This window comes from Hibiscus syriacus, unplaced genomic scaffold (assembly GCF_006381635.1).
Source record: "Hibiscus syriacus cultivar Baekdansim isolate YM2019G1 unplaced genomic scaffold, ASM638163v2 tig00111394_pilon, whole genome shotgun sequence".
NCBI classification, from domain to species: Eukaryota; Viridiplantae; Streptophyta; class Magnoliopsida; order Malvales; family Malvaceae; genus Hibiscus; species Hibiscus syriacus.
Genome location: NW_024063080.1, coordinates 218,372 through 234,331, shown reverse-complemented (window position 1 = coordinate 234,331; position 15,960 = coordinate 218,372). Strand labels below are relative to the sequence as shown.

Sequence of the window (15,960 nt, the reverse complement as noted above, 5' to 3'; positions counted from 1 at the left end):
TCAGGGAAGAGACATTTGGAGTTACCTGGTAGAATTTACAGTCTTGAGAGATTAATCCAGGAGATGGAAGTGGTTATGCAACAAGGCTTTTCTACGATGTCTATGAAGGTATTGGTTGAAGCGAAAAAAAAAGAGTTATGAGAACCTTATAAAAAAATTGATTTGACTACAAAAGTCGAGATTGAAGTTGGGTTTGGAAGGGGATAGGAACTCAATATTCTTTCATCAGTGTACTAGAATTAGAGGTAGACAAAATGGTATTAAGTATCTCAAAGTGAATAATGAACAAATTTATGATCCAAGATTGATTAGAGAGTGTGCGGTGAATTTCTTCAAAAAAGTGTATAATTAGAAAAATGCTTTGGAATTTGAAGGTATGGATTTGATTTTTCTAAAACTATCGGAGGGTCAAATTTCATTTCTAGATAAGCTCTTTTCGGAGGAAAAGATTTGGGATGTATTAGCACTCTCGGATAGTAACAAAGTTTCAGGTCCCGACGACTTGAACTTACGGTTCTTCAAAAAAATTTGGCCGAATTTGAAAGATGAGATTGTCGTTTTCTTCAATGAGTTTTATGAGGGGAAAGAGTGGGAGAAGGGGATGAATCACTTATTTATTACTCTTATTCTGAAGAGGATCAATTCGGATTGTTTGGGAGATTTCCGGCCTAATAGCCTTGTAGGAGGGCTATATAAAATTCTTTCGAAGGTGTTAGCAAGAAGGTTGAGATTATGCATCAATGGTTTAATTAGCCCTTCACAATTCACTTTTATTATGGGGAGACAAATTATGGACTTTTCATTTATTGCGAATGAGGGTGTCGAATTTTATAGGAAAAAGGGTTGAAGGGGGTTATCTTTAAGGTGGATTTAAAAAAGCGTACAATTCAGTGGATTGGTCGATTTTGTTGAGGATCTTGGAGAGTATGGAATTTGGTGAGAAATGATGTTCTTGGATTTTCAAATGTGTGCCACGACTTCTATTTTGGTGCTAGTGAATGTGTCACCTACGGAAGAATTTCAAATTGTTAAGGGGTTGCGTCAGGGTTCTCATTATCCCCTTTTCTATTTAATTTGGTTGGCGAGTTATTAAATTTGTTACTTACTAAAACAGTGAATGTTGGGCTATTCAGAAGCTTTGAGTTAGGTTCTCAATAATGTTCATTCATGTTGTCGTACTTGCAATTTGCAGTCGATCTCATAATTTTCCGAAATACCTCTTTACGGGAGTTGAAAAAATGTAAGAAATGTGTTATTAATTTTTGAAATAATGGCTAGGTTACAGTTAAAGCTTACAAAGAGAAAATTTTTGGGCATCAACGTTGTTCCAGAATTGATAAAGGACTGGGGTAAGGATATTGGGTGTTCGATGGGGTCATTTTCGACAAAGTACTTAGGGTTACCTCTTTGGACTAAGAGGAATTCGATAGCTATATGGGAGCTGATTGTTCAAAGATTTCATAAAAAGTTGGTTGGTTGGTTGGAAAGCTTCGTCTTTTTCCCTAGCAAGGAGGGTGATAATGGTGAAATCAGTGTTATATGTTCTTCCCATATACTTTATTTTTATCTTTCGATTACCAACATGTGTTTTGACCAAGTTAAACTCCATTATGGAAGCTTTTTTGGGGGGGGGATCGATAGATAAGAGAAATATTCATTGGGTGAATTGGACTTCTGCGTGTAGGCCAAAGAATTTGGGGGGTTTGGGTATTCCTAACATGAACTTACTAAATAAGGCTCTTTTGGGAAAATAGATGTAGAAATTTGCTTGTGAGAGAGATTTGTGGTGGAAAAGGGTTGTTTGTTGTGTCAATAGTCTGGATCCTCTTGCAAGTAGGGTCGATAACTTGTTTTCCAGTCGTTCTTCGTGGATTTGGAAATGGGTGGTGATTTTTTTTACTCAAGCGATGCATTTGGTGACTATCTTAGGTAGAATATGAGTTTAAAAGTCGCTATTGGCGAGCCTGTGGTGTTTTGGCATGACATTTGGTTGGATTCGATTCCTTTAAAAGACATGTTTCTGAGGTTATTTGCTCTCTCGATTAATAAAGGGGGCAAAATAACTAAATTTAGAGTTAATACTTTGACATGATGAGTGTGGGATTTATAAATGAAAAGGAATCTTGTTAATTGGGAGCTAGATTAATGACTTCTGCTTAATACCATGTTAAATAACTTTTTTTTCTCGACTTCGTCAGAAGATTATTGGATGTAGACTTGGAATGAGGATGGTGTTTTTCAGCAAAGTCGTGTATTATAATTTTTTTTAAAAAGACATGTAATAGTATTAATTGGGACATATTTGTGTGGCTAGGGATAGCCCCACCTCATGTTGGAAGAAGAGTTGGTTAACTGTGGAGTTGTAGGAATTGAGGATACATTGTGTCCGTTTTGTGACAAGTTCTTGGAGATTGTTCCTCACTTATTTGTTCATTGTGAGGTGGTTTAGGGTATATGGTCGAGATTTCTGCATCTTTGGGATTTTTTTGTTATTATGGAGAGTTCGGCTATTCTGATATCTAGTTGGGTAGATTTAGTTCCGCGATCCACTATTTGGTCTTTCATTCTTGGAGCGGTGATGTGGTCGATTTGGAAGTGTAGGAATGAGATTGTTTTTTAAAAAAGTAAGTTGGACTTAACGTTGCTGTTTTTTCTGGCAGATTTAGTTCTGCATGGTATTTAGCTAGATTTTAGGATATGACTATTCCTTTCAATTCTCTTGTGGGCGATCCAAAAGCAGTTGATTTCGTAGTGAGTAATAAGAAGGACTTGCCCTCTTTGGAGCGTTGGGTTCCTACTCCTTTAGTATTCTTCAAACTAAATGTGGACGATGTTATGGTAAAATGGTGGTCAAGAAAAGGTATTGGTAGCTTGCTTAGGGACAATGACGGTGTGATGATTGGTTCATTCTCATAAAGTGTTGGTTATGGGCCTCTTATCCTAGCTGAATTATTGATAATTAAAAGGGGTTGCTTTTATTTGTGGAGCCTGGTTGTGTTTAAAGGGGAAGCTTATTTAGAGTAGGACTATTCTACTGTTTTGGAGTGAATTAAGAATTTGGGTCATTGCTCTTCGTTGTTCAAGTGAAAGATATTGTTTATGTAGTGGTTGATAAAGGGTGTTGTAGTTAGGAATATTTTAAGATCCGCCAATTGAGAAGTGAATAGACTGACTAAGGTTGGAATTGGTTGATATTGTCCCGTAAGGGGTATTTTTGTGTTTAATCTTTGTTTTTATGGTGGTCGTTGTATTGAGTGTTTTATGTTTTGGTTGGGTTATATATTGTTGTGGATATTGGTTGTACTGTACTGATATTATTATAAGTATTCCATTAATAAATTTGAGGTATTTTTTCCCTCATTTCAATGTCCGTCAAACTACGGATATAGTTTGAAAGGTATGAATGAGAGTTTTTAACGGAAACATTCCATATTTTTATCAAAAATAAATAAATTATATAGCCAGAATTCAAGATAAATTTATTATATATTGGTATAGAATGGAGTGATAAAGTCGAATAATTTTAAATTAAAATTAATTGGTAAGTAGGCACTAACAAAGAGGAATCTAGTAAGAGATTGAATCTTATCCGTTGAATCCAATAGAGAATGAGCACGTGGTGAAAGATGCAAGTGCAGGTATGGTGAGAGTACATGGTATGTAAACGCCACTTAAAAACAAAAACAAAAAGTAAAAAACCTCCTAAAACGAACCGTCCCTTTCTGCCTGCAAAAAACGCGAATCTTTCTCTTTCTTGTATTTTTTTCCCACTCATTATCTTTCTCTCTCTTCGAAATTCCCAAAAGCAGACAACGCAACACCTAAATCGGATCCGAACCCTCCTAACCCTAGACGCAGAGTTTATACTCTTCGGTTTCCATTTCTATGGCCATTCCCTTTTCTTTTATTTCTCTCCCGAAAAGACTGGTTCCGGAATTTTGATTTTGATTTTTAGGGTTAGGGTTTTATGTTTTTCCGAGGGGTGGATATAGGATTAGGGTTCAACTTTTATGGATTTTGAAGGGCTTGGCGGTACGGATGCTTGTGGTGGTCGTCGGTGATGACCGGAGCCCTATACCACCGGCAGAAGAAGAAGATGATGGGTAGGGGTGCGGACAGAGGTTGCGGCACCGAGGAGAAGCCTTGCCGCCCCATTTCTAGGGTTTCTAGTCGGAGTCCGTTGACCCAGCCCGAGACTTCCGGGAAGCAATATGATATTGGTGTTGATTTCTTTTCTCAGGCACGGAAAGCCCTTAGCCAACGTTCACCTTTTGATATTCCTGAAGGTGGTTCTGTTGCCGTGTTGAGCGTGCCAACGCTGCCCAGTGGATTGGTTAGTTTATTGAAGCAGACTGATAGTAGGAAGAGACATAAAAAGTCGCATTCAGGAGCAGATAAGAAGTCATCAAAGCAGGGGAAAAAGGCGCGGGAAGCCAGTATTTGGGTTGAAACGGAAGAATATTTTAGGGACCTCACATTGCCGGATATCGATGCTTTGTCTGATATTACCCCATTTAGGTCTTTAGCAGCTAGGAAGAAGTGTTTTATGATTCCTTATGTTGGAAATGAGCCAGCTGCGAATTTGAATTTGGATACTGAAGTGGACGACAAGGTAAGCGTGATTAGTGGAGAGAATTTTAATATTAGGAATGAGCACGGCAATATTTGTGAAGGGAAGGAGGTCTTCAGGGTTGAGGATGGGCAATTAATGGAAATTGATAGCCGGGCAACGCAAGCTCAGTTTTCACTGAAGGAACCAGAGTTGTGTTTTGCTCCAGATTCAACTAGTAGTTTAGAGTTGCTTTTAGGTTCTAGGAGTAGGGTATTGTTAACTTCAGAGCGACCTTCGAAGAAGCGGAAGCTTGTTGGAGAGGATGCTGGGCTGGAGAAAATATTAATCGCATGTCCATGTGATGTGAATTCATCTTTATGTAATTTTTGTTGCACAGGTGATACCGGAAAAGAATCAAACAGATTAATTGTTTGTAGTTCTTGCAAGGTTTCTGTTCATCAAAAGTGCTATGGGGTGCAAAATAATGTAGATAGTTCTTGGCTCTGTTCTTGGTGTAAGCAGGGAAATGATGGCAGTGGTACGGTGAAACCTTGTGTTCTTTGTCCGAAGCAGGGTGGTGCATTAAAGCCTATTCAAAAGAATGATGGAAATGATGCCTCTGTGGAGTTTGCTCACTTGTTTTGTTCACAATGGATGCCTGAGGTTTATATAGAAGACTTGAAAAAGATGGAACCAATTATTAATGTGGGAGGAATAAACGACACTAGAAAGAAATTAGTTTGTAATGTATGCAAGGTGAAGTTCGGTGCATGTGTTCGGTGCAGTCATGGTATGTTTGTTGCTACCTTATTTTTTACCATTCTGTCTCTCTTTTTTGGTTGCTGCTAGGAGGGTATCTTTTTATAAAATGTTTGGCTATTTTTTTTTATTTAGATTTGCAACTGCAAAATGTGTTACTCGAAGTGCTTCTTATCAAGAATAATGGCTATTATTTTGTTGTGTTATAAGTAGTGACTTCAAAAAGTTCAAATAAAATAAGGGTTTTTTTTAATCCATGGCGTCACCTCTATTTATGCTTCTTATTATCAAAGAACCTTTTTTTACCTTTTATTTTTTGTTAAAACAGATAATTTCCAGCACTGAGCATGACCTTTTACAAATAATTTGCATTTATTGGCTGAAATTGTTAAGTGTTTGAAACAAAGCAAGTTGGATTAATCAAATTAAAGAACCTATCTAAAACTTTTTGCCCTTTATGGGAAGCATTAATCGTTTGCCACCTTCCATGCAATATGATGATACGAGGGATATCTCTTCTCTATGCATTGGGTACTTCATCCCTTTCCATATCTGGTGCAGCAATTATTCACACTGACTTAGAATGGTTTTCTTTTTTAATATCTGCATGAGGGTTTTCTGGTGGAGAGAATATCTACAACTACTTGCCTTTTTTAAGGTACCATCCCTGCTATCATCGATGGCAGTTCGGGGGAATGGACTAAGTTATTTGAGAAACAATACTAAGAGTGAAGGCAGTTGTATCAGAAAGTGATATTCTGTGTACAAACAAGAAGCATGGCCACTTAGGGTCTTGCGATACAAGTGATTTGTTAAAAAAATGTGGTTCTTAAACTTCCTGCGTTTTAGCTTTTCATGTTTATTGGCACCTTTAGGTCTATGATTGATTTAGATCCACATGGTGCAGAAGTTGGCAAAATTTGATTAAGAATAGTTGTTTCTAGAATCCTTCTTATTTATCTAAAGGTCTCTCCTTTCTCTCTTTTTTTTTCATGGGAGGTAACATACGTGCAACTTATTTGGTGTGCCATTCCAGGCTTTATTCTTATAAAAATGTGAATTAGATCTGTTTTATGGCCATAAATTACTTGGTAAGGGAACTTGTAAAAATAGAATGCTTGATGGAAGCTATTCATCAACTTCCTTGTGTATCAACCTCCATTATCATTTGTGTCACTTCTGCTCTCTTTCAATTTAATATTGTTTGGCCTGGAAACTTTCTGAGAGTATATGAAGAAGGAAACAAGGTAGTTTGAGAATTGAGATTCCTTCCTTGGTCAAAAACCTTTATAGAAAGTTCCTCATCTGATAATATTACTATCCTGGAGATTAACAGGTTTACCCGAGAGCATCTTTTTTCTGTCAGAGGCTATTGCTTAGTTTAGAAAATGTGTTCTGAAATTTGAACTTGTGCATTATGTAAATATTTATTGAAGAAACTAGAGAGGACAGTTCAAATGCTTTATATGCTGACGACTTTTGGGGTTCTTTCTTTTGAAGCAAGCGTGAGATCTCATTTAGGGATACTGTCATATACAAGTACTTACAAGAACATTAGATTATTCTTCTTCCCTTTTGATATCGACTTGCTTGGACCTTGTGTAGACTTTGGATGAAGTTGTAAGGGTGATTGCAGCTGATCAATGCTTAATTAGCAGTGGAAGGAAGTTGTCATGAAAATATTATCCATTTCATCTTGTTTCACGTACTTGTTACTACTCAGAATAATCTATCATTCCAATATTTTGGATTAGAGATGGGCAATGCCAGATAGAATTACTTTGAGGTGTTCTTGCCTTCTGTTGAAAATCATCTGGTCTCTTTATGTAGGCAGGGAATTCTATTGGCATATCCATGCCCAATGTTGATGGTAAGGAAGAATAACGTTTTTTTTAATTGTTTTTTATCATAGCCAGCAGTGGTTTTTCATTCCTTTGCCTTGTGACAACTGCTTGGGTGCCTTGAAGATCCGATTATCAGTTACCTTCTTGGGTTAGCAAATGATAATGGACTTCAAATGATTAACTTTCTGAAGTCAAAATCTATTAGCACTTTCGAGGTTCCAATAGTTTTATACTATCATGTGTTGTTGAGTTGTGGGAAATCGGTAGTTCAATAGATGGTATTAACTTATGTCCAAAATATCAATTTCTTAGTTTTTTGTTTTAATACTTTTTAGCCCATAAAACATTTAATCGTTTATCAAAGGGCACAAATTTTATAAAAGAGAAAACTCAGATAAATGAAAAATTATCTCAAATAAATTATCACAAAGGTTAGACAGACCTTCCTTGCTTCAATGCTGAGCTATCTGTTGTCTTGACATGTTTCGTTCTCCATTTATCAATATTCTTGGAAGTCTGATTCTTTTATGAGGCTTCCGGTTGTGATGGATGTTAGTGTTTTTTGCAGGAACTTGCAGAACCTCATTCCATCCTATATGTGCAAGAGAAGCCAGGCATAGGATGGAAGTTTGGGGAAGATATGGGTGTGATAATGCAAGTATCAATTCTTTTTCCTGTCAGATTTTTTGTTATTATTTAATAGCAGCTACTTTCTTCATATTTTGAGGTTCTATTGTCATAAATGCTCTGTATTCTTTCTACAGATCGAATTACGGGTGTTTTGCTCTAAGCATTCGGAAATCCATGATAACAGCAATTCCCCTCCACTTGGAAATCTTTTTGCTTCTGGCACCCACTCTTCTATCACCAACCCACTTCATCTGCAATCTATGGACAAATCTCAAAATTCAAAAGTTAGCCTAAGCAATGGAGATAAAATTGCAGTGGACATAGAAGCTCCTGGTACCAGATCAAGTTCCCAAGCTGCATCAGAATGTGGTGAGACACAGCAGCTGGGTGATGTGGGGTTGTTGGGGAAGAGCAATGATGACGAACATAACCCATGTAACTCCCTTAATTTTGCAATGATTTTGAAGAAGGTATCTGATCCTGTCATCCATGGGTTTATAATATTTTTTCCATGTTTTAAAATCTCTGGATTTTTTGATCTTACAATCTACAAATTATGCAGCTAATTGACCGAGGGAAAGTCAATGTAAAAGATGTAGCATTGGAGATTGGACTCTCGGCTGATTCTTTGAGTGCTTCATTAAATGTAATCCCTGTAATCATGGTTTCTTTATCTCACAATTGTTTTCGGAAAGCAGTTTCAGTCCTCAGTTGGTGCTTTCATCTTTAATTTTCTTTGATGTTTATTTTTGGTTTTTCTTTCTTCAGAATGATAGCTTGTCACCTGACCTGCGATGCAAAATAGTGAAATGGCTTAGTAATCATGCATATATTGTCTCTTCCCAGAAAAATTTAAAAGTTAATATGAAATCTTTGATTTCATCGAAGGATGAGATTGAAGCAACATATATTTCTGATGATATAATGGTATCCAAGTCTGACATAGCAGATCTTGCTGCTGTTAAGCCTATGCCTCCTCGAAGAACCAAGAACAATGTAAAAAATTTGAGGGATAACAAAGTAATATGCTCTGATGAAATTATTGATGATATTGGGGTAGTGATGGATGAAGTTAGTTGCGATCTGCTTGCTAAGGAAGAAACAAATGATTCAAGTAAAGTATCCATTCTTGGTACCACTGGAAAGGTAATATTGCAAATCAGTAATGTTCATTTCGAAGGGTTTTTTGGGCCAGCTGTCTTTTAAGTTTAATTGATCATTCGGTTGAATTTTGCATTTGAGTTTGTCTGTTTACTTCTATTTGCTAATAATGGCTGTATGTATAAATTCCTTGAGTACTTCTTTATTATTAGTATCTTCACAATTTACCTAATCTGGTAGAGTACTACTTTTTCATTAGTAACCTTACAGGTGACTTTTTAGTTTCCATCTTTGGAGCGCATGTTTTATACTGCTGGAGCTTTTCCAGTTTACTAGATATTTTTAATCTTTGACAATGATTATTTTTGAAGTGCCACTTCCTTTTGAGCATATCGCTTATGTTTTCCGCTCCCATCAGCCATCAATATCATTTGTATATTATAACTATGAATTTATTTTCTTTGATGTCATAGGGGATTGATGCTTTCTGGAGTAGGTTTAGATGCACAAGGGATTCTCTTATGGGCTAAATCTATGTTAGGAAAGGACCTTAATTTGCCTTATTTAATTAAGGTTTAGGTTACACTTTTATTTCTTTCCTTATGCTTTTTATTTTTGTTTATCTATTTCCTTTTAAGAATAGGTTTTCTCTTTATGTAACGAGACTGATCCTTATTTAAATGGATGCATGGAATAAAAACTCTAAGCAGAATTTATATCAAAAACCCTAAAAGATTGTAGCAGATTCCTTAGTTTTAAAAAGTGTGTCTAGGTGTGCCTAAGGTGCTAGGTGCATGTGGGCACCGAACCAAACGCCTTTGGGGGCACAGGTGCAGCGCAAAACGGAAAGCTCTACCAAGCACACGCTTTGGGGCTTTTCTGAAGGGGCGCAAGGTGTGCGTTTCAGCTGCTTTGGGGGGGAGAAGTTTAATAGGAACAAATAATGGGTTATTAATTATTTTAATAAAATTTAAATGGTTTTTTAGTAAAAAAGGATTCTCTGCCAGCCCAGCACCCCAAACCTCCCTACATTCTTTTGAAAAGAGTAAAAAGCAGTAACCACTCCACCACCAGCACAGCATCATGCCACCAATCGGAGCTTTCCAAGGCCACCGTTACACTCTACCTGTCACACCTGCCAGATTTGCCTTTCTCTTCTCCATCTATTCTCTTTTTTTTCTTTTCATTTTCGGTCTATCTATTCAATTTAGTGTTTTTAGTTTTCTTGTGAACCCACTTTTATAAGACTATTCACAGCGTCTAGCGATGCACATCCTACACCTTAACATGCATGTGAACCTCTGATTATACTAGTCAAAATATCTCACAAGTGTACAAAGTGCACAGCTTGCCATTGTATTTAACGCCCTGTGCCTTTTAAAGCTAAGATTATGCCTCCCTTTGGTAAGTGTCAGTTCTCTTGTTTCTTGTCTTAGGATCTCATGTCATAAAAGCCTTCTTTTACCTAATGCTTTGATTTTGAATTTATGGAGCTTTTAGATATTCCTTTCCTATACCAAATATGTTTTAGTTGTGTGGGCCATTTGTGTTACAAAACGTTGTATAGTTTATGTAATGATTCTAGAAAGTTCTTTTAAAGCTGGCATTTGGGCACAGTTATGTTGCTGCCTACGAATCTATTTTTCCCTTCACAGTTCTTTTTGTTCACCAATCCTTGTTTGAGTCAAGTTGTGTACAATTATTTTTATTTACCAATGCTCATCTGTGCCAGTTGTTCAGAGAGTTGATCAACCATGCCCTCCTTTAATTTGTAAAAATTTGAAAGTGTTCCTTTTGTGATGCATTTAAAACCAATATTTTAATCCATGTTATTAATTAACATTAAGAAATTATAAATGATGGGAGAAGGCTTCATCTTCAGTGAAGTTGATCATGATTAGATTTTCTTAGTCATGTGAGAACAATTTCAGCCTTTGCCTTATAAGGTGTGCTCATGTAACTGTACCAAGCATAATCAGGAAACATCTTTTAATGAACTAAGAGGTGCAAAGCATGAATTTATGATGTGTAAGATAGTGCCCTAGTGTTTTAATTTCTCCCTCTTTTCAGCTTTCACTCTGAAAAATTTGTGTGTGATCTGTGGATATCTTTCAATGTCTGAACTCAAAATATTTAAAGAAGAAACTGCTTTGGGAGTATGCTTCTGTGCTGCATGTGTTGTTTGTTTACTTTAGGTATTGTATTATAGGTTACATTATTTTTTGTCCATGTATTATTTTTAACGCTTTCTTCCATTTCTTAAATGATGTTTCCTCGTCTATGTAGAATTCAGTCAACCCTTATGGTTACAAGGACCCTTTGGAGAGTCATTTTCACAAATTGGAAGGTATTCTTTGTTGAATTATTTGCTTTCTGTGATACCCTTTTTGTTGGTCAAGCTATTTGCAGGGAAAAGGTTTAATATCATTTTTCCCCTTTTGGTTCTGAAATGTGAATGAGTTCCAAGGGAGATAGTTTTGTTGAAATCAGTTTACAGTGGGCCAAGAGTTCTTTTTTCTTTCCGAAGGTTTTCTTGAAAGAACTAATGTTTAGCATTTTATGTAATATTGTACTTCTTTCCTGCATGTGTTACCCAAAAGTTTCAGTCTGGCATGTGTTACCCAAAAATTCTAATTGTCGTTCTTTGTGATTCTGATGGGGATTGTATTTATAACTTAAAATTGTACAAATTGGACAGGGATTTCAACTGATCTCTTAAATGACAGCCTTTATGGAAGGAGTCAATCAGAGAGGGCAACGACTCCTGAGAAGAAACAAGATCAAGGAAATGCCATTTGTCCAATGATTAATCCAGTTATTGCCGATCTCATGTAAACTCTGCGAAAAGCCTCATCTATTTGTTAAACCAGTATCCTTTTTATTTATAGTTCACAGGAGATTTTCCTGTCTATTTTGATGAGATAATTTCTGATTCTTAATAATTCTGTTTTGCAGAAGAACTGAAGAATTTTCTAATTTTTACATTCACCCCTATACAAGGAAGCAAATGCTGGAGATGCACCATGGGATGCTTTGTAAGAATAGAGTGGGTGAGCTTAATGGCAAAAAGGACACCTTAAAGGAGTTCGATGGCAAGTTTTCATCTCATTATTTAGGCTGCAATTTCTTCTTTCTTTCTGCTTGTCGTTTTGGGCGGGTCTAATAAGTTGCACTTCGCAGGTGCAAGTAAGAGAGATCTCTCTTGCCTGGTAGCATCTTCAAATGCTAGTGTTTGCTGCAGTCACCAAATTGATCATTCAAAGTGCAATGAAAAGAGTTGTCAATCTGATGATTTAGTGCTGTCAGTTAAGGCCGGCAAATTGGGAGCTATCAAATTTTCTCCCGAGGATGAGGTAGAAGGGGAAATTATATATTATCAGCATAGATTACTGGGCAGTGCAGTTGCAAGAAACCATGCTACTGGTAATCACTGTTTCTACTCTAGGGTTCTTTCTGTGTATGTGTGTGATGTGGCCTATAACCTGCATTTTGTGTGATTTTCTGCTTGCAGATAATTTAGTTTCTAGGGTTGCTAAAAGTCTACCACAGGAGGTCGAAACAGCAAGGACAAAGATATGGGATATTGTGCTTGTTAATCAATATCTTTATGAGCTAAGAGAAGCAAAGAAGCAGGGCCGCAAAGAGAGAAGACATAAGGAGGCACAGGCAGTGTTGGCCGCTGATACTGCTGCTGTAGCTGCTTCCTCCAGGATTTCATCATCAAGAAAAGATGGCTTGGAAGATTCTAGTCATCAAGAGGTTATTCATATGAATCCTTTTTTCTGTATATTTTCTCTTGCTTTTAAATAAGGATAAAATTTATTATATTCTCTTTGCAGAATGTGTTGAAGCCGAATGCTTCTGTTGGAAGATCTGGCATTAACTCTCAGACAAGTGCAAAAGATGCACTTTCTAGGAATGCTGTCCCAAGGATTTCGTCTGAAAAGTACTCTGATAGTGCTCAATCAGTGACAGATTTTTCTAAAGGACATCCTAGGTCGTGTGACATATGCAGACGATCTGAGACAATGCTAAATCCTATTTTAGTCTGTTCTGGGTGCAAGGTTTTCTGTCCTAAAACCATTGTTTTTTCTTTCTTTCTTTAATGAGAAATTTTAAATGTATCTGTTTGGAATTTTGATTTATCCCTTCTGCTCACAGGTTGCAGTTCACTTGGATTGCTATCGCAATGTTAAAGAATCTACAGGTCGTTGGCGCTGTGAACTATGTGAAGAATTGTTTTCATTTAGACCCTCTGGAGCTCCATCTCTAAACTTTTGGGAGAAACCTTATCCTGCTGTTGAATGTGGCTTATGTGGTGGTACAACTGGTGCTTTTAGGAAATCTGTGGATGGCCAGTGGGTACATGCTTTCTGTGCTGAGGTGATTTTCTCTATCTTGTTTTGATAACGTTTCATCTCTTTTCAATGAAATGAAATGAAGTGGTTTTTTTCTTAATATTCATCTCTTTTCGATGAAATGAAGTGATTTTTTTCCTTATTATTTTGTAGTGGGTTCTTGAATCAACATTCAGAAGGGGACAAGTTAATCCTGTCGAAGGAATGGTATGTATATGTGTAAAGCGTTAGATTTTCTACTTGGATAGAGTTTTATAGATATTATTTAAATTTTTGTTGAATGGAATGTCAGGAGATGGCTTCAAGAGGAGTTGACGTTTGTTGTATATGCGGTTGCAAGCATGGTGCGTGCATTAAGGTGAGATATATAATTTCTTTTCTTTTTTGTAAAAAGTGCTTATATTACATTGAAATTGTTCCAGTTAACATACTTTGTAGCTAAGCAACTGCAGTTTTACTCTTTGCAGTGTAGATATGGTCACTGTCAGATCACTTTCCATCCCTCCTGTGCTAGAAGTGCTGGCTTCTGTATGAATGTGAATCTTGGTGGTGGCAAATTGCATCACAAAGCTTATTGCGAACAGCACAGTGTAGAACAGAGAGCAAAGGTTTGATGACTTTGATTTCTTTGAAAAGTTACTGAATTTTTTGTTGTATGCAATTTTTCCTGTATTCTTTCTGTTCAATAACTTCCGTAGGCTGAAACACAAAAACATGGAATCGAGGAGCTGAAAAACATGAAGCAAATTCGGGTAAAGACTTTCTTGCCAACTTTTGGGTTGCTTGGATATGTGCTATGTAATAATTTTGGTGTGTATGCTATTGTATGGATTGTGTGGTCATTGCATTTTTTTTACCTGGATTCTCCTATACAGGTTGAATTGGAGAGATTACGCCTTTTATGTGAAAGAATCATCAAACGTGAAAAATTGAAGGTTGTTTTTCTAATTTAGTCTCTTGTTTTGCGGATACGACTGCTGCTATTAGTTTTTCTATTTCATACAAGTAAATATGAGATTGTAAATTGTGAATGTTTGCAGCGGGAGTTGGTTCTTTGCTCACATGAAATACTTGCTTGTAAAAGAGAGCATGCCAGTCGTTCAGTGCTTATTCATAGTCCTTTTTCTCATCCGGATGTTAGCTCAGAATCTGCAACAACTTCTCTCAAGGGCCATACAGATGATAACAAATCATGCAGCGAAGCAATGCGATCAGATGATGTAACTGTCGATAGTACTCTTTCAGTGAAGCGCCTAGTGAAGGTTGTTCCTGTGCCTATGGACAATAATCGAAGGACCGATGACAGCTCCACTTCCCTAAGCCTTTTTGTTCGGAAGCCAACAGAGAGGGTGCCATTTTCTGGGAGGCAAATCCCTCATAGATATTCTCTTGCATCTCGTAATGCTTTGGTAAATGCAGAATGGAACTCAAAATCCAGGAAGGTATAATTTTGTGCACTTAGATTCTCTATCTGATGATTTCGCAGACAGGAATTTGACTGATGCTTGCCTTGACGTGAATCTCAGCCTATTGAAACATTTGAAAAGGAGCTGGTAATGACATCGGATGAAGCATCTATGAAGAATTCGCGGTTACCGAAAGGATATTGTTATGTTCCTGTCGACTGTCTTCCCAAGGAGAAACAGCTCCCACAGGATGCTTGTTCTGATGGACAATTGGAGCACAATGGTTAGGCTTTGTCAATACATTGAGGTGTTTCACTTGCCTTATGAAAGGTGATGGCCATCTATGCCTTGATACTGTTTTCTGTGCGGAACCTGAGGTATATATTTAAGAAGGCAGTTGAGTGGTGAGATGTTGATTGGTTGATGTTATATGAGGAGAGGCGCATCATGCATCAAGTTACTCGAGATGGGGAAGTTTTGGCATATCATTTGTTGTATATCTCAGAGTAATTGTACAGTGGGTGAGAATTTCATTCCATCATGTTTTGCCAGTGAGGGATTGGGTACAAAGAAATGAAGATTCACTTATTGATAAAAAAATGGCCCAACTGTGCGTGCTGAGTCTGATGTATAGTGTATTAGTGTAGTTGTTGTAAATGTTTTTAACATTAACCTGCAAAAGAAATGTTGCTCAACCAGAGATTTTGATGCATCATCTCCACTCGTTTGGCACTGCCTGCTGCTCTGTTTTCTTACCATGGTTTGTGCTAGATGACAAATTTCATATCAAGTGGAATGTGGTGAAATTTAACAGAAAATTTTATAATGTACCATATATTGTCATAGGCTGTGATTGCATGAATATACAGCTTCCATGGAATCATATTGTATGGTATTCACGTTGGTTATAAATGCTCATGGCAACATTAGTGTCAGCCAGGAACACTATCTGAATGCACTGCTCTTTGGTAGGGGTCACAAAAAATCCGAATATCCGATTTTGCGAAAAAAATATCCGAAATCGGATTTGGGAAAAACCGGTTTTTTTTAACCGGATCGGATTTTTTTAAACCGGTTATTTTAAACGGTCTGGAAAAAAACCTAGACCGGTTTTTTTACCGGATAAAAAACCGGTTTGAAAAAAATCGGTTAAAAAACCGGTTTTTATCCGAAAAAAAAATCGGTATGGGTTTAAAAAACTAGTCGTTAATATAGCCGTTGGAGGGGGTTTTGTGACCGTTTTTGATCCTTTTTTTCTTTAAAAAATTACTATTTTACCACCCTAAACATGTATAAATAGGTTGGGGATG

The 15,960-nt window shown here is 36.9% G+C and overlaps 1 protein-coding gene across 3 annotated transcripts; it reads left to right on the top strand.

Annotated features, from left to right (window-relative positions):
* Positions 1–3,752: 3,752 nt before the first annotated feature.
* LOC120160916 lies at positions 3,753–15,362 on the top strand. Of its 3 annotated transcripts, XR_005519459.1 has the most exons (20): positions 3,753–5,342; positions 7,724–7,809; positions 7,920–8,255; positions 8,348–8,431; positions 8,554–8,931; positions 11,173–11,233; positions 11,585–11,717; positions 11,842–11,978; positions 12,067–12,309; positions 12,398–12,645; positions 12,726–12,950; positions 13,048–13,269; positions 13,398–13,451; positions 13,537–13,602; positions 13,712–13,852; positions 13,943–13,996; positions 14,120–14,179; positions 14,285–14,686; positions 14,771–14,993; positions 15,120–15,362. XR_005519459.1 is itself a non-coding variant. In XM_039171229.1 (19 exons), exons 1-19 carry the CDS (start codon positions 4,061–4,063, stop codon positions 14,936–14,938), a joined length of 4,338 nt encoding a protein of 1,445 aa, XP_039027160.1. In that variant the 5' UTR covers positions 3,753–4,060; the 3' UTR covers positions 14,939–15,362. The 3 variants fall into 3 exon arrangements, 2 of the variants coding, with proteins under 2 accessions (XP_039027160.1, XP_039027159.1); XM_039171229.1 differs by having other exon boundaries at positions 11,842–11,936; positions 14,771–15,362; XM_039171228.1 differs by having other exon boundaries at positions 14,771–15,362.
* The last annotated feature ends 598 nt before the right edge of the window (positions 15,363–15,960 follow it).